We start from the raw sequence: 22,646 nt of genomic DNA on the forward strand, positions 1-22,646 counted from the left end.
TGTTGCTGGCTGGCTGTTCTTTGGGAATAGACTTCCATCCCAAGTGGCCACTGCTCCTGTGAGGGTATTCACAACATCCCGCGGCAACAACAATTTTTATGAAATCCTTCAGCATTAGGAACGACATGTGGCCTTTACATTTCTTGAAACCTCAATTTTGTCATCTTAGATAAAAATGGCCAACTCTTTGCCACTCAGAGTGTTAACAGACATTTATACACCTGACAGGTCAGGAGAACATGCTTCTGTATTAATATGTAGTTCAGTGTATTAGTAGCATCTACAGCAGCTTAAGTTTATTGAGTGCTTACTACTCACCAGGTAATCTGATTCTGTTATGATTTTTTGCTGTTTTTCCGACAAGAGGACCACAGAAGTACAGTGACTTGCTTAAAGTCACACATCCCTGCCCCCCCCCCCACCTTTTTTGGCCATATCTGCAGCATGCAGAAGTTCCTGGTCCAGGAATCGAACATGGGCCAGGGCAGTGGAAACACTGAATCCTTAACCCATGGAGCCACCAGGGAACTCCCAAGGTCATACAGCTCTTAAGTGGTGGCTCTGGGATCCGAAGCCAAGTCTGACCAATTCTGAAACCCACATAACTACTATGCTGACTGCATCTCAGACCCTGGGCTAAGTGCTAGAGGTACAAAGAGATGAGTATCCAAGCACATAGCAGAGGCCAAGCTATGCGTGTGAGGTGTCTCTGAAAGAAGTGGGCCAAGGCAAATGCAGCGAGGATGGAGATGGGATTTCATTATGAATAGCCATGTCAAGCCACAATGATGCCATGTACAATGGAACGTATGCAACTTAGGATGGGGTGTGGGTGGCGATCAGAAACTGAAATCCACCGTGTGAAGCATTTCCATGGAACCCATCTGTAATGACGGTAGAATAGCATGGCTTCCAAAATGAGGGGAGTTGTTGCATTGGTATGTAGGCTGTTGGCGTATCTGCCACTAGATGTACAGTATTGTAATGACTGGTTCAAACATAATGGCCCCTTGTCCTTCTGGGAACTTCACTGACTTTGCAAAAGCCCCATGTCAGGATGTGATCATTTTGAAACCCTGGGCTACATTCATTGCGAGGCTGACGGGAGCCAGAGGAAGAATTACCAACCTCCCTGCTAATCTGGCTCCTAGTACCATACATTAAGCCAACTAGTAAAAATCATTATGAAGTTTTTGCTGAAAGGGCAAGTGTAGAAAAACATGTTTCTAAACAGAATAACAGTCTTTGCCATTTTTTTCCAACTTGCATACCATCTGGAAATTCTGATTTTTTTTTTTTTTCAAAGGGTAGGGAAAAAAAATGTGCTCCAGGCACAAATAAATGTTTACAGCTGAGTTATAAACCGAGAATGGTGGGGCTTAAAACAGACAGGCTGGCAGTGATGGAACTCAAGCTGCAGTGAGACAAATAATGCTGTGAGGAGCTGGCCCAGCTTGCTTTTGCATGCTGGCCCTTTGGATGGGAAGTCCTGCCGCCCACCGACCTCATCAAGTACATCGTTGGGAAAAAGTCTTCACTTGGGTTTGTCCTAATTCTCAGAAGGTAAAGGAGAAAGATGAAGTGGCGGGATTGTCTACCTTGACATTCTGAAGGCAGCTTTCACCTGTGGAAAATACAGTGCCTCATAAGAAGTGGCAGCCCGTGGAGGCTTGTTAAATGGACCGACTGGGAGATGTTATGATGATGTCAGGAACAACAGCGAATATTCATGGATCTTTTATTAAGTGCCTGATACCACACACCATGTTCTATAACCATCACCTCTGTTGTGCTGGACAGCAAGCTTATGAGGGAGTACCATTTTACAGATGACGAATCAGAGGCTGAGGGGAGGGGGCACAAATGACCTGCTTATATGCACACAGCTGCTAAGTGATAGAGCTGGTGTTTGTATCAGGCCAGACCAACCCTGGAGCCCTATATTACGGAGTACCTATCAATGCAAAGTTATCAAGAATATATTATACCCAACTCTTGGTCAAGGAGGAAAAACTGATATATTGGGAGTTGGGTCTTTCTCCCTAGTCTCCTGTGGTACAGGTAAGTCCAAAGAAAGGAGAAATGGGTCTGTGCATGTGTTAGTGCAGTCAGCCAACTTTTCCTGTAAAGGGCCAGGCTGTCAATATTTTAGACACTGGGGGGCATCTAGTCTCAGCTGGAACCTACCCAACTCCACTGGACTAGCCCAAGAGCAGCCACGTACAATGAATGAGGTGACCGTGCTCCAATACAACTTTCTTTGCCAAAACAGATGGCTGGCCAGATTTGATCCACAAGATGTAGTGTGCTGACCGCAGATCCAGAGGACACCTTGAATATCAAATGAGTGCTAGGTTTTGAGAATGATCCATAGAATTCCACAGGGGAGTTTCTCTTTCCTTGAGATCAGGGCACAAATTGGCTACATATGGTGTGCCCTTTAAAAGTTCTTGTAGACTTTGCCTCTGGGTCTAGCCAATCAAACTGGATTCCCTTATGTTATCTGACCAGGTCAGAACATTGTATTGAATCTTCATTCTGGAGGCTCCTCCAATCCCAGATCTATAGAAAAAGTGCTCCGTGCTCTTGTAATGAAGATGTATGAGTTCATTCCTTTTAACATAGAAATACACTTCAGATGGTGAGTGATCCTGGCAGTCTGTGGGCTCCCTTTTCTTGATGTGAAATCCTACATCTGAATCAACCACATTAAGGATTCATTGAAAGAGAGGATGGAGGAAAAAATAAACCGTGAACGACAAATGAAAAAGGGGAGACAAAGCCCAAAGAACATACATTCTCCTAACTAATTAATCAAGTGCTTTGTTTCCACTAACATATCAGAGCGTGTAGCTGGCCTGTCTATTAGACTCCTTTCCAAATCTGAGCAATGTAAACACTCCTAAAGACCAGGTAATGCAATCTCTATTGATGTGCCATCTTAGATGGGACTCGCATGCCTGTGTTTTGCTTACGTTTTAATTTGCTTCTGCTGGATACTTACTCAGTAATTGCTTAATAAGATTAACCTCCCTGGCAATGCGTGGTGTATCTTGATTAAAACATTATCAGAGTGAAGGATTATCGTACAGCACACAAAAAATGGAGGGGGTGTTATTTAATTAACTTATTGCCAATATATCTTGATTGTCTCTTTGAAACACTGGAAAAGTCGTCGATTGGAATTGATTCAGGTTATCTAAATGTATAAAACTTGGGAGTGGGAAGAAGGTGGGTCACTGTGTAAAGAGGTTCAAAACTATGGTCACTTTCTTTCCAAACAAGTTAGGCAGGTGTGTGAAAACGAAACTTTCTCAAGGTTATTTTTCAAACCCAACTTCACAGCCCCTTAAGAAGAGATCTGTGGTCTTCAGTGACAGAAAGACTACTGCTTTGGTGTTGAGAGAAGGCGTTCTGCGTTTTATTTCAACTTTAAGCAATGTTAAATGCTCAGACTTTTCTCCCAAGCGTCCTCCTGACAAAATGCACTGGACAATGATTTGGCCACCTCTTTTCTGTCTCAGAACTCGTTCTGGAAAATATTCTCTTGTGTGTGTGCCATTATATGACTCCCGCAACATTTTCAAAAGTATGTTGCATGTGAAGGGGAAAATTCTTATCTTTCCAAAGATGCCACGGAAAATGTTTCTTCGCTGATGCAGAGACACCACACTCTTAGTTAGGACATGTTCTCTTCAGGGACTCTTCTTCTCTGCTGGTGTGGGAGGCTCAAGTGGGGTAGGGGTTGGAAGTGAACCTTAATGACAAGGGGGAGGAGCAGCTGACCTTGATTTATGGAAGTTATTCCTAATCAGTGATTTCCTTTTGGGAGGAACACTATTTAAAAGGTGCTTGTGAATAACCTCAGTGTGTATATAGACATAAAATATATCCCTGTGCAAAAAAAAAAAATGCATATTCACTTTCAAATGTGTCTTCTGCATTCTTTTCAAAGCATGGGGTGCTGATCTGGAGATTAAAGGACATTTGTGCATCACAGAACAGAGCCCCTTAAAGCAGTGTTTCTCAAAGGGCAGTACCGTGGACATTTTAGATGGGGTATTTCTTCATTGTAGGGGACCCTCTGTGCCTTGTAGGATGTGAAGCTGCCATTCAGCTTCTACCTACTAAGTGCCAGTTGTACCTCTTTGAAATGTGACAATCACCAAAGGCTTCAGTCACTGCCAGCTACCCCAGCTGAGAACCATGGTAGTAAAGGCAACTCAAGTTACGCTGACGGCTGGTGTTGAGTCCTAGAGGTGATCAGACTGCAAATCTGAGGCTAAGAGATCTGGCGCCTGGCTTTGGGGTCAGTTAAGGCAAAATGTACTTTTCATTTTCAGGTCTAGTTTGAGTCACCTGATAATGGACCGCATATAATTTCATCCTCAGATGAAACTTCTTCATGCTTACTTACAGGTAATTTAGTGTTATGATTAGGATAGATGAGGAGAGCGACTCTTAAAGACTGGATCATAAGATGGAAAAAGTCACACTTGAAGCATTAGGATGGCTCTGGAGAGAATAATTTAAGCAACATTAGCATCTCAGGGATGACTAATGTACACCTCTAAGCGAAGACGACTCTCGACTCTGCTGTGGAAATGGCCTGATTTAGGAAAACTGCAACAGCTTGCCCAAAGATGCACAAGGCACAGATCGGAGTTCAAATTTGTACCTGCCCACTTGTTTGATTTGGGTTAGTTTCTAAAACATCCTGAGCTTGAGTTTCTCCAAGATAATTTTTCTCCCTTTGCAGTTACTGAAGGTACACAATATTAAACCTGGCACACAATAGGTGCTTAATAAATGTTTCTCTTTCTATCATAGAACTATCCCTGTGGGGTATTGAACCGCCCAGTGTGCTCAGAGGCAGAGTGAAAAATTCTCTTCATAGCAACCCTTCCTAATCATCTCTCCCATTCTCAATCTCCATCCTGAATCAAGCACACTCCTCCACATACCAGCCCACTTAACGGTGCCACTGGTTGTTGTCTTTTAAATGCCCTGTCCCCACTTCCTCATGGTTCTATTTTTTTTCCTCTTCCTTCTTAGCACCTTATTAGCACCTCATTGTTTATTTTTTTTTCCTTTGGAAAGGAAAGTACCATTGCCTGATAGCTTCAATAAACATTTTTTATTGTCCCCTGCACTGTTCTGCAAAAAGAAGCTTTGTTCCCAAGCTGTCAAAACGCCTTTCTCTTCTTCCCCGAAGCAGAACAGCTCCGGGTCTTTCTCTTTCATGCCTTGCCTGGCAGAGCTTCCTGGGGGGTGGGGCGGGGGTATGTCTCTCCTCTCTGGAGAGGGCTCTAGTCTAGTGGCAGGTGCCGCCTGCTGCTCTCAGCTTTCTCCATCAGGCAGGACTTTCTCCAGCTGTTGCTCTTGCTGCTGCTTCTGCCCAGGCCCTGAGATTCTTTCACGTCACCCCAGACCATGCCAGTCACTGCGGAGAGCGTAGGTATGCACATGGCTCTGAGGGGGCACTGCACAGAAGGGTCCCAGCCAAACGCAGTTCAGAGACAGGAACAGCAGACAGCTTGGAACGGGGGCACCTGGGAAAGGCAATGCTTTCTCCCTCTTTTTATCCTTTGTGCATACCTTCCAAGAGTGGGATTAGAAAACCTGAACCAGTAGGCGGGAGCTGGGAATTTTCCTGTGACCTGGAGAGGGCAAAAGCAGGAGCTGTAACCTCACCTTTGCCTCCAGATGGCATTGTTGCCACATCATCGTTTCCTGGTAAGCCGGTCCTTATCCCATTGTTAAAGGTGTGTCCATCTGCCGGCTGGAGTTGCCAATTGAGTCCGAGCAGATGCATTGCTGCAGGAGAGACAAAGTAATGATAATATGAATAGATAATTCAGCAATGCAAATGTCAAGGGGGAGGGCCAGGTGCCTCTTCCAAGCCACTGCCTTTTAAGGAAGCTGCAGTTCAAAAATGGCTTGCCCCAGGCTGCAGGGATTAGCTAAATACAGAAAGCAAGCAGATCTAGGTAGTCGGCCTCCTCTCCCAGTGCTGCTGTTCAGCGCCTCTCGGTGGGGACACGATCCCTGGTGGTGGGCAGAGACGGGAGGAGAAAACAGCCTAAACCTTCCCAATGTTGCCACCACGAAGAAGAAAATGCAATTACTGGGAAGGGTGCTTTCCATCACGCCCAGCCTTTCCCAGCTCTGGACATAGCTGTTTATAGACTGGTGGTTCAGGGACACTGACAAGGATAGTTTTCTCCAAACTGCTCAAAATGTAAATCCGTTGCAAATTGAGGCTATTCAAAGAGGACCACCCTGCTGGTCTGGTTCAGGTGAGACTACACCTGCACTGAAATACCAGGGCAGCCCCCAGCATCTGCAGTTGTGCTGGCCCGTGGTAAACTCTACCTCCCTATTTCAGATCTGAAAGTTGTTTTTCCGTTCCAGCCCTCTCTCTGATAAGCGGATACCTTTCAGCCTATGGTGGAAAAAGCATGGAGGTAGCAGTGGAATGGAGCCCCTTTCTGGAACTGGTACAGTGACGACTCCTTCTCTCTTCCCCTCTCCCACCCCCTCTCCACCCATCCCCACCCTTCCCACAGTGCCAAATGAGACAGTTTTGAAGCACTGTCCCCTCTCAGCTAAGCAAACAAGCATGCCTGCCTGCCAAAGTCTTGCTTTACTTCCTTGCACGCCTCACACCTCCATAAACAAACGTCCGGTCCTTCCTGGGACTCTGTCGGTGACAGCTCCCCACATCCCAATTAGTTGAGCAAACTCAATATCCCCCTATGTCTGGTGACTCTTGGTGAGTTGTTTTTTGCAGTGTGGACTGAAAGGCAAATCCCACCCATCTGCATTCTCTCAAAGCCCATATCTAAGAAAGGCTTCATTTGTGAAAAAAGAAGGCGTTCCTTCCCTTGCATATTTCTCATCCAGACAATACCCATCCTGTGGCTGTCTGGCATTTCAACGGACACAGGTTGATGTGGTTGCTACGTTTGTTTCCAGCGCTGCAGGAGGGTAGGGGCTGTTGACAGGGAAAGGTTCTGAGTATGATGTGGGGATGGGAGAAACAATTAACCACAGGAAACGCAATTAACAATGCTTAGGAAATGGTTCACCCAGCAATTAATTCTGTGTGCTTACCGCCACTTAAAGTCAGGCTGCGTTCTATTAAGGTTAAAAACCTATCTGCAGACCTTACAGCTTGGATTGATGGCCGCCGATGAAAGTGGCAAGGGGTCCTCTGGGTGTACTTTTTTCTCACACACGTCCCCACCTTGGAACCGGGTTTTCTTTCTCGCACTACTCTGAAGCGCAAGGCCCACTGCTGCAACTCTTGGAGCTGATACATGCTAATAGGAATAAGTGACATTTACCATACACTTTCCATCAAGGTAACACCTAATTTTCTCCTGCAGTTTATCTGTTCTATGTAGGTCACTTACTTGAAGAGATGGGATTCTACTGCCTCAAATAATGACATATTTTCACTGTACAGAGGTCAGGAAATGAGAACTAATCGTGGCAGCTTCAAGAGTACGATAGTTTCTGATTTGTAATTACCAGGTGAGGGGAGCCAAGGAATTAGCTATTTTTAAATGATTTTTTTTTTTTTTTAAGTTACTACTGGGTTATCAGGGCTTGCCTGAAGCCAGCTCTCAGCTGCAGTTCTTTCCAAGAGGGTCTCTGTGGGTTAAAAGAGACACAAACAGACATTGCAGGTACAGCTCAGGCCAGGCGTAACAAAGCTTCTATCTTCACATCTAGAGAAGGAAGGGGTGGGTCCACCAGGCTACGATGATAACCTCTGAAGGGCCCCATCCATCTGAAAACTCCCGTCAAAACTGCCCCCTCTCCTAGTGCTCAATCTTATTGTTCCAAGGTATAGAACATTCATTCAGCACTGGGAGAGCAGCAAGCAACATCCCAATCTTACTGCACGTACAGAGGGCACCCTCGAAACTGCGGCCTCTGTTGGCAAAGATGCCTGCACCCCTCGCTTTTTGTTTTCCATAGCATCTTTTTATTTTAAAAAATATGCTGAAAACCAGAAATCCACAGATGGAGTGAGAAGGGTTCGGGTTAGAGCATCCAAGGAACTTCGCAGACAATTCCCAGAAGCGAAAAGAAAAATGAGAAAGTGAGATGGGGAAGGGGAAGGGGGACAAGCCCAATCTGCATTCGGTGCGTCAACTCTGCCCCCTCAGCAGAAGCGATGCGCCGCAAGTTGCAAAATGAAACTCAAGTTTGGGCATATTTTCTGTTGGTGAATTGAACGTTAAGTAAATAAGTGAGAACTATATTGGGGGTATAACCACCTTCTCTCTTTTTTTGTGGGGGGGGCAGTGGTAGGGAGTCTGAAATAGGCTTTTGTTTGCACTTTTTTTTTCTTGGTCAGCTATTCCTTCTCTCTTACTTGAGTAGAAAAATGAGAATAGCTTTCTGGCCTGTGGGGATGGACTAAAGTGTCCTTAGGAGAAAGACCCAGGGGAGCTGTGAAGTAAATGAGTTTCCTGACTAATGAGAACTCTTTTTTATTCTTCTGATTTGCTTGATGGAGGGGGCTGAGAAATCAGTCTTTCATTCAATCCCTCCCTGTACCTTTTGTAAAGGTTTCCCTTTACAGGTAGGATAAGGGCTGCTTAGGGCCACAGGGAGGTAAGCATCTGACACCCCCTGAAGATTTAGCAGAAAGTCTTGAATGCAGAAAGCGCTCCACAAGTGTTTGTGAGAATTGGTAATGACACACGGGAGATTTCAGGGCTTGGGTTGTAGGACATAATACTCTTATAAATAAAAATATAGGAAGTTCCCATGTGGTGCAGCGGGTTAAGGACCTGGTGCTGCTGCAGCTGTGGTGCAGGTTGCAGCTGTGGTGAGGATTTGACCCCTGGCCTGGGAACTTCCATGTACCTTGGGTACAGCCAAATCAATCAAAAAATCAATCAATCGAAACAAAAATACATAAGACAGAAGTGTAAAGGATGGAATGAAACTGGGCTGGCAACAATATGGACAGGTCTACAAAGGGAAGCTATTTGATGATCAGGATATTATACTTGCTGCCAATCCTTGACCCCTCTATGGCCTGCACTGGACATTTGCAGACATTCTAGACATACTATCTTAAGGCTCACAGCTTACACTGGAGATGAGTGCTGTCATCATGCCCATTGCACAGATGAGGAAGCTGTTGGGTGTGAAGTGGGTCGCAGGAGAATTTTGGAATCTGAGGAGGATTATAGTGGGAAGTGGTTTGCTTCATATTTCACAGTTACAAATTCTGGTTTGTAATATGATCTTGGCAAACCTGGCCTCATTCTTGCAACTCACCATAATCTCCCTGTGGTTGATGAATGACCACTTCCGTAGTCAGCGCCCCTTTCCTGAGGAGGGTCACAGTTCCTCACCTTGTTGAATGCACTACACAGACTGCATGCCTTTTTCCCTCTGCCATACGGTCAGCCTGGGTCTGGAGTGAAGACAGCATGGCCCAGAGCCATGGCCCATCAGTGACAAATACAGAACGAGTAGAGAAAGGAGCTGTTACTATTGTAAGCCACTGAGAGTCTGGAGATCTTTGTTACAGCAGTATGCTAGAGCTGCTCCTGACTGATACATTCAAGTATATGCTCAAGTGAGAAAATCCACGTTTATACACTAGGTGTCTGTGCATTCATTAAAGTTATTTACTTACAGGGTCAGAATCTTTTCTAAAACCCAGCCATGAAGAGTTTTAGTACATATTTAGGGCCTCTATATTTTTCTCCATGAACAAGAACATATAGCTCTTTCAATGTTATCTCGATTGTTTAAACATGTATCTAATTGTGATCTGCTCTCAGAATCAGTCTTAAATAGCTGAGATGCCTTAGAGCAGCCAGAGTTACTGCTTCTTCATCTCAAGATTTTGGGTGAACACTGGCCTCATCAATTTTTCCCCAAGGACATCAGGATGCAGTGGGTGGTCCCCTCTCCCAAGTCCCACAAGTGTTCCGGTAGCTCATCCCCAAAGGTCCTGTTCACACCATGTGAGGGTCAGAAGTGAAATGAGTTTGGGAGACCCTTTCCCTAATGTCACTCACCCACTACCGACAGCGAAAATGTACCATTTATCATGATGTGACAGACTCTGCTCCAGAGAGAACTTTGGCTGGAACAACGGGGCTCCAGGGTCAGAAGGGACGGAACGGGGAGAGGCTCCAAGTGCAAGTTCACATGGTCCAGGTAGCAGCTGGGAAACCAGCCACCAAAAGCACAATACACAGGAGTTCCTGTTGTGGCTTAGTGGTAACGAACCTGACTGGTATCCATGAGGACACAGGTTGATCCCCGGCCCCACTCAGTGGCTTAAGAATCTGGGGCTGCCATGAGCTGTGGTGTAGGCACAGATGTGGCTCAGGTTGGCAGCTACAGCTCTGATTTGACCCCTAGCCTGGGAACTTCCATATGCTGCAGGTAGGGCCCTAAAACAAAACAAAACAAAATAAAAACACAATAGACAGCCACACTCAGATAATATCCCTCTGGCTAACTGAAGGAAATGTTCATTGAGTGCTAAGAATGAATCAAGGACAGACCACAGATCCCAGACTTCAGCAGAATAATAAGTAGACCTACCTGGACTTAGGGTGATAGTTTCTTTACTTCTTCTTCTTTTTTTTTTTTTTTATAGGCCACACCTGTGGCATATAGAAGTTCCCAGGCTAGGGATAAATCGGAGCTGTAGCCACTGGCCTACCCCAGAGACACAGCAACATGGGATCCGAGCCACATCTGTGACCTACACCACAGCTCAATGTAATGCCAGATCCTTAACCTATTGATTGAAGCCAGGGATCGAACCTGCATCCTCACGGATCTAGTCAGGCTTATTTCCCCTATGCCACAACTGGAACTTCCAGGATGATAGTTTCTTACTGAAGTTGGCTGTTTTTGTGCCAGATGGGCTCTGATAGAAACACTTAGGGGGAACCAAAGCAAGGAAAGAGAGAGGGGTTGGTTGCAGGTAACGGAATTCCCCAGCAATCATCAGGACGGGAGCTTGTAGCCCTTGAAAAGTGGCAGCTTGGAACAGGGATTGTCTGAAATAGTAATTAGGGTATATGTGGGCCCTGCTGGGTGCCACTTAGAACCTTCCATGTTTGCCGGCTGGCAGAGGATCAACTTGACAAGAGGGCCAATCAATATGTCAGCATTGCTTCCCAGAGAGCTGCTCAGCCCCTGCTTGTCAAAGAGGGCAAACATGGGGGCCACTTGTGTTCTGTGTTTGCTGAGCAGGCCCCCAGCAACAGGGGTATCTTTAAAGATCAGGCTTGTCGATATATAACCGGAGGGAGAGATTGGGCTTTCCCTTTGAAAATGGAAAACTTCAGGCCAAGCAGAGCTTAGGGAGTGGAGGAGGGAGTCAAGCTTGCTGGGTCTTGTGGCTCAACCTGTGATCAGATTCACAAGGGCCTTAGAGATGATGGCAAAGCTCCTTCAGAGACCAGGCAGGATGATGGGAAGGGTCAGGGCTGGCTCTCCCCATCCTTGTCTCAATTACCAATGCCAGAGGTCTTGTGGGAACTGTAGCCAATTCTGAAAGGGCCCGTGCCCAGAGGAGAGAAACAGCCACAGGGGAATAATGAGAGCTCACATGCACCAGTGCCAACCCTGAACTTGCACAGGCAATCTGCAAAGGCATCTTGCAAGCAGTAGTGAAAATTAATGCATGCAAAAGAGCCTATTCTGTGATGGGGTTGATGGCATTCATGTGTCACTGTGCTAGGCACTGGGCTGATTACATTATTTGCATCATTTATTTATCATTCATCATTCAGCAGATATTCACTGAGTGCCTACAGTGTGTTCGGCGTGTCTTAGACACCACGAATAAAGCCGTTAATAAGACAAGCTCTGTGCTCTCATGGATCTTCTGTTCTAGTGGAAAACACAGAAACTGAACCTGTAAGTGAAAAGTAGACCACAGGGCTAGGAATGCTAGGGTGTGGCGGCTGAGGAATTGCAAGTATTTTTGTTTAATGCAAACTGATCAAAGACGATGCCTAGGACAGGTAACATTTGAGCCAAAGCCTGAAGAAAGTAAGGAAGCAATTCGTGCTGACATCTGGAGAAGAACATTCCAGGTTTGAGTGAAGGAGAGTGTGGGGTGCTGGGGGAGGCCGCTAGTGGGGAGCAGGTGCCCTTCAGGGATCCTGCCTTGTATTTGGGTGAGATGAGATCACAATGGGGGATTCTAAAGAGGATAAAAACTCCTTTATTTTCATTCTCACCTGGTGTGATGGTAATATATACATTGTCTAGATAAGGAAACTGAGGCCTATGGAGGTTAAATGACTTGCCCAAGATCACACAGCCAGTACCCAGAAAATCTGGGATTCAGACCTAGATCTGTGTACCTGCAGAATCAACCACCACGTTCTTGCAGGAGTGGCTCACCCCAAGTCCTCACTGGTGGCTACCAGGCCCTGCCAGTTCTTTTTCTTTTTTTCTTAAGTTGTGCATTAAAAAAAAAAATAAAGTATTACATTTAGGATGGATAAGCAATGAGGTTCTACTGTGCAGCGCAGGAAGGCTTCCCGTGTGGCTCGCAGCATAACTACTATACAGCACAGGGAGCTATATCCAATCTCCTGCCAGTTCTTTAAATGAACCACGACTTAGCCAAGGCTGAACAAGGTGGGTGGGCTACAGAACCATTTCCTAAGTATTGTCAAGACTCAGGAACAGACGTGCCTCCCTTTGTAAGCAGTCATTAGTCCTCTATAAATATAACAACCAGTTTGCTATTTAACTTAAAGGAATCACCATTGTCAATAGAGAAAAAAAAAAATCTGGCAACTTCAATTTACAGTCCAGCTGGCTAACAATCAATATGTTTGGTGACTTTCTCTCTGGCAAGTTTGCTTCTCATCCATCAGGGATGCAGTTGAGTACAGTGATCTTCCTTAAAGGGGCAGGGGCGGGCGGAGGGAGGGGACTGTAAGGTATTAATAGCATCCTTTTTAGGAAGGCTGTCAGTGCCAAAGTGACCTTCTGCCCAAAAGAGGAGATGCAAACAAAACCATGAGGGATAACATTCTCGGAAATGCCTTAAGTCTTCAAGGAATTTAAAAATTTAAATCTTAAAGGAGTTAAAAAAATCCCTTTCCAACTGCCTTGGTGAAGTGATTTCTTTTATTTTCACCCCACTGTATTGCAGTACACTGAATGGAATGAATTTTCAAAGCACTGCAGGGAAGTTACGCCCACAAATCCCTTTACTAGTAATGGGATTTGAGTACCTATCTCCCAAGGATGCTATGAGAACTTACTCGCCTGCATCCAACTTCTGGCCTGCAGCTTCCAAAATAGTTATAAAGCCTATGGACCAAAATTATGATGAGGATGAGTTGTAGATGAGACACTAGAGTCCTGGCCAGGACCATGGGGAATTAGAGGGGCCTGGGAGAAATGCACCCACATTTATCCCCCTACCTGCACTCTCACATCTTCCAGCCTTGGTGCTAAAATAGTCCTCAGCATGAATTTTGTCTGAGCCTTTCTAATTCTAGTCTCTCACAAAAGCAGGGAGGCTTTCTGGCCCCTCCTACATGTCTGCCATGAGGACAAGGTGACAGGTGCATGAGGCAGCTCTGTCACCTTGTCAGAGAGCACTGTGTTCTCAAGACATGGAGAATCCACATGGAGGGCCAGCACATTAATCTATTCTCGTGACAGGCTCAGGATGGGACAGCGAGTGGGAAGTGGTACGAGATTAATCAATTCCTGTGTTTGGAAGAAACAAATGGGGCTCCTTGCTGCTTCAGGGTGAATGGGGCCCCCAAGCTGGTGTCATCCCCCTTGCACCTGCTGTTGTGGCGGGTGCACTGCAGGTGGCAACTGTTGACACTGTGGGTGTGTAGCGTCTGATGTGCTCAGGTGACCTCTAACAAGGCCCCCTGGCTCCCAGCATCACCAGGCAGATCGATACGCGAGACAGACAAACACGCTCACAGACGTTTTCTGTTTCTGGTGCAGAGTCTCCAGGAATGCACACTGGAGGATGGGCAATGCTGGCCAGGCATTCCATTGTCCACTGAGCCAGCTCATCCTCGGGCCGATAAATACACACCTGGAGCCATTCATCGCACAGAGCATCATTTCCCACCCCAGACTACTCTGTTCCTGCTGCTATTTTTCCCAGGAAAGAACTAAAATAAAAGCCTTTCTTTCTCCAAGAAAGGACCCATGTGATCAAAATACCTTTAGAGAATGATAATATCGGCAGGTTTCATTCTGCAAATAAATCATGGTCTTGGATTTTAAGAGCTTTTGTGATAGCAAAACAAATACATTCCCACAATCCGTACACACACTCCTAAATGCATCTTTCTTCCCCCACCCCCCCGAAGCTTGTCATTCAGTGTTGACAACCCAAACAATATTTGTCTTTCTTTAAAGAACAGCAACCAGCAGTCCTGTTAAAGAGGGGGCTGGTCCACAAGACCACCAACTACAGAGGGAAGGCGACACAGGCTGTGCGCGGCATGTGGCCACCGAAATCCTAGGAAGCAGACATTATGAATGTTTTAGAGGATAAGATGTCATATCGATCGGTAGATGTGCAGTGTGTACTGGAACAAAGAGGGAGAACTCTCTAGTGAAAAACAGCCTTTTGCAAGAGGGAGCCGGAAGGGGGGTTGTCCACTAGGTGGCAATTAGGGCACCAGCCATACTCCATTCCCTCAGCTGCAGCAAATGAGGGGAGGAGGGTCTGAACTCACTCCCCTTCCTGAGTCCTGGGCAGCCCCCGGCAAACAGCTCCCAGTGAGCCTTATGACAGAACCCCAGAGGCCACAGCCAGGCAGCCTGGCTCTGGCATCCAAGTTGGGGGAGGGGGACTTTAGGGACAGGGTAAAGGAGGAGCTATCTCCCTGTTCTGGGTCCCTATCAGGGTTCATATCCCACACTCCTATTCAGAAGCTGATGACCTTGTGGCAATGAATCCACCTCTCTGAACTTTGCCTTCCTTAGCTACAATAAATGCTAACATTTTTGTAAAGTACTGACTCAGTGGCCAACTCTCTACTGAACACTCATTGTACATTTCTTTATTTACTATTTAAAATAAACCCAAAGGTGGGTACTGTTATCCTTCCCATTGTATAGATGAAAAAAACTGAGGCAGAGAGGTGTTGAGAATTTTGCCCAAACTGACAGGGCTTGTAGCTGGGGTAGTGGGTTGTGGAATCAAGCACACACTCTCAGCCATTTATCTCTATGGGAGAGTGGTGATCAAACCAACCTTGTAGGGTGTTGTCAGTATAAAGCAGGAACTTGGGAATATCAAAAATACAGGAGGCACTCAAAAAAGTGTCTCCCTCCCTGCTGGGTCTTGGTCATTTTGTTGTTACAACAATGGTAATCATGACTAACTTTCATTAAGCCCTTACTGTGTTCCAGGCATCGATTTTATGGAGGGTGTATACTATCCTCCCATTTTGCAGATGAGGAAATCGGGGCTCAGGAGCTAAAGTAACACAGAGCTGGTCCATGGGAGAAGAGTGATTTGAACTTGAGCTCCATGACATCTATACACCTATGACCTTGAGTACTGCACCACCCAGCTCACAGCAGGACAACTGTCAGCTCAACCTCAATACAATGAAATGGGGGATGTATATTCATCTAGATATTCTTCGCCCATTAGCCCCTATCAGAGACACCTTTGTGGTTTCCTTTTCTGTACCACATCAGAATGGCAGAGCCACAAACAAGATGGGCTCAAAGGTCATCTGCTCCAGATCTTTGCTGGTTCTCATGACACCAGCTTCCTTACTTTCTTCAGGCTTTTGGCTCATCCTCTTGACTCTTTGTCTGCTGCCCTCTCTACTGTCTCTGCCTTCTCCTTAAAGACAGAAAAGCCTATGGGCAAATGCAATGCCTTAAATAAGAGACAATGAAGGCACTGCAGAAAAATCTTCTCTCACTTGTCTAAGATTTTTAATGACTATTATTTCCAAAGTAGGGCATGGACAAAAATAACCTGTTAATAAATTAGTCAACAAAAGGGGCATAATAGTTCTTTCTGATCCTAAATTCATTAGATCAGGGTTTCTGTGACAGATTACTTCCATTGCAGAAGTTCATTCACACCTAGAATCTAAAATCTCCATTTTTCTATTTCTACCTGACCTGAGGATGCTGTGGTCAATACAGATATGTTCCTTCCTTCCTGCATGTGAACTTGGTAATTTTTCAGGAGTGAGAAATTAGTTGGAGAAATAAGGATGTTGAGCAAATCCTGTATGTAATTCTCATTTCAATTTGGTCATTTGTTCAGCAAAGCCAAATTAGGCACATGGGGAGGCTGCCAGTGTTCTTTTCAATTTTTAATTTTTGACATGGTTCGCTCAAGGATTTTCTTTTTTTTTTTTTTTAACTCAGGAATAAAAAATCTCATATGAGCAAATTGGGCTTGATCTTTCTCTTAAAAGGTTTTTAGTTAAGTGGATTTCATATATGCCTAACCTGAAACATTTTCAACTTGATTCATATGGAAAGAAACATCATGTTAAAAAAATTAGTTCTCTCTCCCACGGCCTGATCATAGCATGGGAAGTGACATCCCAGAAATACGGTACTCTTGGCCCTCTACTAGGCTGAATATCAACATGGTCAACTTTTTTACTGGGAGAAATTCTCGATAATCTGGCCAAAAAAAAAAAGAGAATACTTTCTTTTTGGAATGTGAACCACCTGTAGCCATCAGAAAAGAACTGTATTTTTATCTGCAATTAGATAAGTGACAAAATTTGGCTTATTTTGAGTTTTTGACAATTAGAACTAATTTCAGTGGTTCTATGTGACACCCAATTCCCACTGAAGGTACACATTTCTCTCAACAGGTAGCAGCATTGTAACTGCTGTGGCATTTTTGGCTGATATAAAGCATTGCAATGACATCAGAAAGACATTCAACATGGTTCATGATTAACCTCTGTCCTCCCTTCGGTTGGTGCTCCTCCCCCCACCCCGGCCCCAGGATGTGATGAAAGATCCCAATCCAGGTGTAACTCAGTTCACCTCCATGTGGGGAGTGGTGTCTCCTCTAATCCCAGCCCAGGAGATGTTCCCCGATTTGCATGTTTGGACCTCAGGAAGGGTGAACACATTAAAAAGTTCACCCACCTGTTTCCATTACTTGGGTCTCATAGGATGAAATTTCTAAAATGTTATGTACCTGTTTAATCTGATTTCGTTTAATCTTTCATTTTTCTTTTCTTTTTAGGACCACACTTGTGGCATATAAAAGTTCCCAGGCTAGTGGTTGAATCAGAATTGCAGCTGTTGGCCTATACCACAGCCACAGCAATGCTGGATCCAAGCTGTATCTGCAACCTACACCGCAACTCGAGGCAATGCTGGATCCTTAACCCACTGAGCAAGGCCAGGGATTGAACCAGCATTCTCATGGATACTAGTCAGATTCTTAACCTGCTGAGCTGCAGTGGGCACTTCCAATTTTTTTTTTTTTTTTTTTTTTTTATTTTCCCACTGTACAGCAAGGGGGTCAGGTCATCCTTAGATGTATACATTGCAGTTACAGTTTTTTCCCCCACCCTTTCTTCTGTTGCGACATGAGTATCTAGACATAGGTCTCATGCTATTCAGCAGGATCTCCTTATAAATCTATTCTAGGTTGTGTCTGATAAGCCCAAGCTCCCGATCCCTCCCACTCCCTCCCCCTCCCATCAGGCAACCACAAGTCTCTTCTCCAAGTCCATGATTTTATGTAGGACACACCTGTGGGAGATACGTTATTATCCCTATTGTACAAATGAAGAGGAGACATTGTCATTATACTACATGCCCAAGGTTAAGGGTGGCCAGATTTTTTTTTTTTAAATGTAAAATCCGACAACTCTATCAAGTTTCCCATAGTTATGACTAAATCTCAGAGATAGCTCTGTCCTTCTGCAGCCCCAGGAACAGCCCCCTGTCTGGTGCCCTCAGATCCTCTAAGCTTCGCTCCAGATCTGTCAGAAAGAATTGTCCAAGTAACCAGAGTCAGGTCTCTCCTCTGAACTTTTAGAGTTCTCTAATATAAATGTCATTTGCATTCTGCTTCTGGTCCAAGAGAAATATAACCCGAGCCACGTATGTAAGTTAAAATGTTCTAGCAACCACATTAAATAGGTCAAAATAAATTTAGTAATATGCCGTCAACCCACACTATCCAGAATATTATCAGTTCAATAGGTAATCAATATAAAAATTATTTTTTGCTACGTCTTCCAAATCTGGCTTGTATTTTAAACCTAGAGCATATCTCAATTCAGATGCTAAATTCTGAATAGTTAAAGTGAAATGTGGGCCTGCCCCAACAATGAAAGTCTGTTAAACACAAACATTTGCTATTCCCTCCATGTTTAAGTTTAAATTAAGTACAGTGAAATACAGTGAAAACTTAGGTTCACGTGTGGCTATTGGACAGAGCAGTTCGAGACCATGGTGGCTTTAATGGGGTTATTTTAGTCCAATTCCCTCTTCTCTGCTTCCAGAACATTTTGTACCCACACTTCTCACAGCATCTATGGTTTTACATGGCAATAACTTATTTGCTGATCCTCCTACCTCCCCCTGATTGCCCCCTCAAATGTTGAGCAAAGAGCACCTTGAGGGGGGAGAGTGAGTCTTTATACACCTTCTGTTCAATTCGCCCCCACAATCAGGTTGACAACCCACTAGTGTCCAAAAAGTATTTATTGAATAAGAGAATGGTTTGACAACCTGTGTTTAAACAATGCACTTAATTGAGGTCTTACAGTGTAGCTCTTACAGAATAATAATGGCAATAGTAATAAAAAGTATTGAGTGGATCCTGATTTGGTACCAGCCTCTCAATTACCACCTTCTTTTAAGGTGTTTCTCATGTGAACACACAGCTCCCCATCAAAGTCATGTTTGAGGCAGCGACTATGGTTTCCACTTTACAGATGAGAAAATTGAGGCTTATGGAGATTCTGTAACTCGCCCACTCTCACAGAGCTATTAGGGGCCAGAGCCAGAAATGTGCAGATGTGTCTCAACCCTGCTGCCGATGTTTCCCTAACCTCAGTCCTCATGGACCGTGTTCATGATTTTTCCTCCACTCGTGTTATTATTTCCTTACTACGTTTTAAAATCACCCCTCCCCTTTAAAGACTTTCATCCATTTAGCCTCATCCCCAAATAATATCTGTAAAATAAAAAGCTTGATGTATTAGTTATAAGGCTTTGTGATACATGAAAATAAACCCAGAACGACTCAGAAATCTGCCCACATGGCTCCACTGTGAGGGCTACCCTTGGTCTGCCTCCTACACTTGGGGAAACATTTCCCCCTGCTAGACGGCTTCTAACTTCGAACATTTGTCTTTTTGTTCCCAAAGACCCACTGTTATTTCTGTGTTCTTCCCTCACCTCGACAGTGGACTAAGAAAGAAAAAACACCAGCAGTAGAAGAACGGGCTTGAAGGCAGGCTGACCGTGCTTGTCTTTTCTCATTATTTCTAGCGGGATAGCAGCAAAACATGAACAAACTGCAAGACCTGACCTCCCACTCCCTCCTCCTTGAGGGTTTTTCTCTACTTCTTCAGGGCCAGAGGAGTAGGACTGCTTCAGGAAGGCTGCATCCATGGGGTCAGTCCTTGCCACTGCAAGCCTCCCCACCTCATGCCAGGATGATGTCAAGAGAGTCTAGAATCTGCTAGAACCCAAGAGTGCTGATTCACACCACCTGCTTCTGCCCAGGCACACATCCACAGCCCAGACCACAACAAATGTGCTCCTGGGCCTCGTAGTTTTTTGCTTAATTCAGAAATTCACCAGCAATCAGGGCACACCTCCTGTATCCCAGATACTGCAAACCTTCAATGCAATTTTCAACAAGAATAACAGTCAACACTAAGAGAGCAGTGACTGTGTGCTAGACAGTGTTCTAAGAACTTTTAAATATTTAGACGTGAAATGTTTTGTAGATCAAGTATGTTAGAATATCAGTAATAGTCTATGGTTCAACTTAAATATATTAATCACTTAATACAACAGCTCCAGAGACAGATAATACGATTATAAAACCCATTTATAGCTGAAGAAACTCTAGGGGAGAAAGATAGTTAGCTGGTCATTCCCCAACTAGTAATAGAGCTGGGCTTTGAACTCGGGGACTTTGGCTCAGAACAAGTAACTGTAATGCATTCTGCTTCTTACAAAAATGCCAAACAAAAGAAAAAGAAAAAAAGAAAAAAAAAAAAAGGGAATTCCTGTCGTGGCTCTGTGGTAACGAACCCCACTAGTATCCACAAGGATGCATTGCTCAGTGGGTTTGGGACCCGGCATTGCTGTGAACTGTGATATAGGTTGCAGATGTGGCTTGGATCCTGTGTTGCTGTGGCTGTGGAGTAGGCCAGCAGCTGCAGCTCTGATTCGACCCCTCACCTGGGAGCTTCCATGTGCCATGGGTTTGGCCCTAAAAAGAAAAAAAAAAATTAAAAAAATAAAAAGGGGAGAAAAGAATGCTGCCTTTTGCCTAAAGGCTAGATTCTACCCTTCAGGAGCACTGTGGATAAAACATATTTTTGTGGAGACAGTAGAACATGGTGTTTGAATAACTCTGGAGCCAGGAAGACTTGGCTTCAAATCCAGGTCCCCTGGGCCCTTAGTATCTGAGACACTTTGGGAGAGTTTTGTTTTTTTACTTCTCGGACCCTCAGTTTCCTCACCTATAAAATGGGAGCTTAAAACTTCCTACCTGCCAGGGCAGATTGCCACATTAAATGAAATAAAGCAAGCAAAGCACTGAGCTCGGCTTGACACAGAGTCACAGTCTCAAATAAGCTATTGTGCTGACCGGCCAGAAATAACTTTGTCTGGAGAAAAGTATTTTTCAGATTCCAAATAGTGAGATCGCAAGCAAACAGTCCTTGCTCAACTGGAGATGGCCCGTCTTCTGAAGTAACAGCTCAGAATCTGACATGGGAAAATACTTAGGAATCATCGCCTCTGGACTCGTTTTCCAGAAGAGGTGACAGAGTCCAACCCAGAAGGGTCACATACCTTGCTGGAGGGGCCATGCACTGTTCCTGAGAAGCACAGATCCCTGATCTCATTCGCCTCTACCTTAGTGCACCGACTCTGAAGCCATCCTTTGGGAGAGATGCCTTCCAAGAGGAGTGTCAGATCGGCTGACCTGACCCATGGATGTCATGCATGTATGGTACCCCTGGCAGCACTAAGCAGTGGTCGGGAGGCGCAGCCGGCTGGGAAGGGAGGTGGGTGAGGGGATTCTAAATGACTTCCATCAACCTTCTCCAAAGCTACAGCAAACACACGGTCCGAGTAAAACCGCCTTGGTTCCTATGCAAGCATAGCTTCAAGACAAGCCCTCCCACCCCCCTCTTTCCACCCAGAGTTCCACCTTGAAGCCCCTCCCTAGGTTCATATTTGGAAGATATCTTTGCCTCAAAAATATATTCAATAGCAATATTTTCTGCGTTTACCCTGAGAGCTACAAACGCAGCGTGCTCATGTGATGAGGTGTGTGTAAGTGCTGGAAAGCTCAGTTCATGAGCATTTCCTCCCTGTCGGCTCTGTGCCTGGTGCTGAGTGAGGCTCTGGAGGAGACCAGTGACTGAGGACGTGCTGCCTTCCAAAAGCTGCCTGCCCAGGCCAGTGATTTCAGGCTGTGGCTCCCAGGCCAGCAGAATCAGCATCCTCTGAGAACTTGTTAGAAATGCAAAGGATTGGGCCTCATTCCAGATGTATAAGTCAGAAACGCAGGCAGGGGTGGGGCTCAGGTACCTGTGGATGAACAAACCCTTTATGTGATTCTGACGAAGATTCAAGTTTGAGAGCCCCTGGCACTGTCTGAAGTGAGGCCGACAGCAATTAGTAAAGGAGAATACGAAGGGCGGAAACAAGCTCCTCTTGCCTATTTCTACAAAGGTGGGGTCGCTAGGAGCCCAGACACCTCCCGCCAGGTGTGCTAGGTCTCCGCTCCTGTGGGCAGAATGTCGCAAGCAGCTGGGGGGATGCAATACGGAGAAGAGAGTCTCAGGCCAGGATGGAGAGATGGAAGCAATGGCAGACCCAGGCCTGAGCCAAAGTGAAAGAGGGAAGCAGGTGAACTTCCTCCCCAGCCTGTCTCCCCCGCTTCCAGCGTCTGCTGGACTGGGAGAACCAGTGATCACAGCCTCGCTGCCACCTCCAGACTCAGCTATAGCACTTGTATGAATCCTTCCCCATTACACTGGAACTTTCCTGGACTCCCATCCAACTCTCTCAGAACTCTGCTTTCCAAACTATCAGCCACTTCCTAGAATTTTTAAAAAGTCTACTGTAACAGAACACATGAATTTCTGCACAGCTCTCCCCACAAAAACTTCACATTTTCTACCATGAGGGGATCTGTGATTCTAGAGGAGATTACTAAATTAAACCAAACATATCAACTCTGAGGGTGGAAATTTTAGCCCTTGGGCTAGTTATGGCTGGGAAGATATTTTTAGAGAGAAGACAGTTCAGGGAGTGGGTTTGAGGTGACATCAAGGGAGGGGTCTCCCCTCTACTCTCTGGTCAGCCCCGACCATGGACATGCAAACCAAGGGCAGGTGGCCTTGGGGGAATCTGTGCCCTGTCCAGCACAA

General features: G+C 45.3%; 1 protein-coding gene across 1 annotated transcript in view; it reads right to left on the bottom strand.

Moving 5' to 3' along the window:
- Window positions 1–22,646, bottom strand: part of TENM2 (teneurin transmembrane protein 2) — a 3,459,878-nt gene that overhangs the window by 232,936 nt on the left and 3,204,296 nt on the right. Inside the window, 1 exon segment of the mRNA XM_021076712.1 lies at window positions 5,695–5,817. Coding sequence (XP_020932371.1) covers window positions 5,695–5,817 — 123 coding nt within the window.

This window comes from Sus scrofa, chromosome 16 (genome assembly GCF_000003025.6).
Source record: "Sus scrofa isolate TJ Tabasco breed Duroc chromosome 16, Sscrofa11.1, whole genome shotgun sequence".
Classification (NCBI taxonomy): domain Eukaryota; kingdom Metazoa; phylum Chordata; class Mammalia; order Artiodactyla; family Suidae; genus Sus; species Sus scrofa.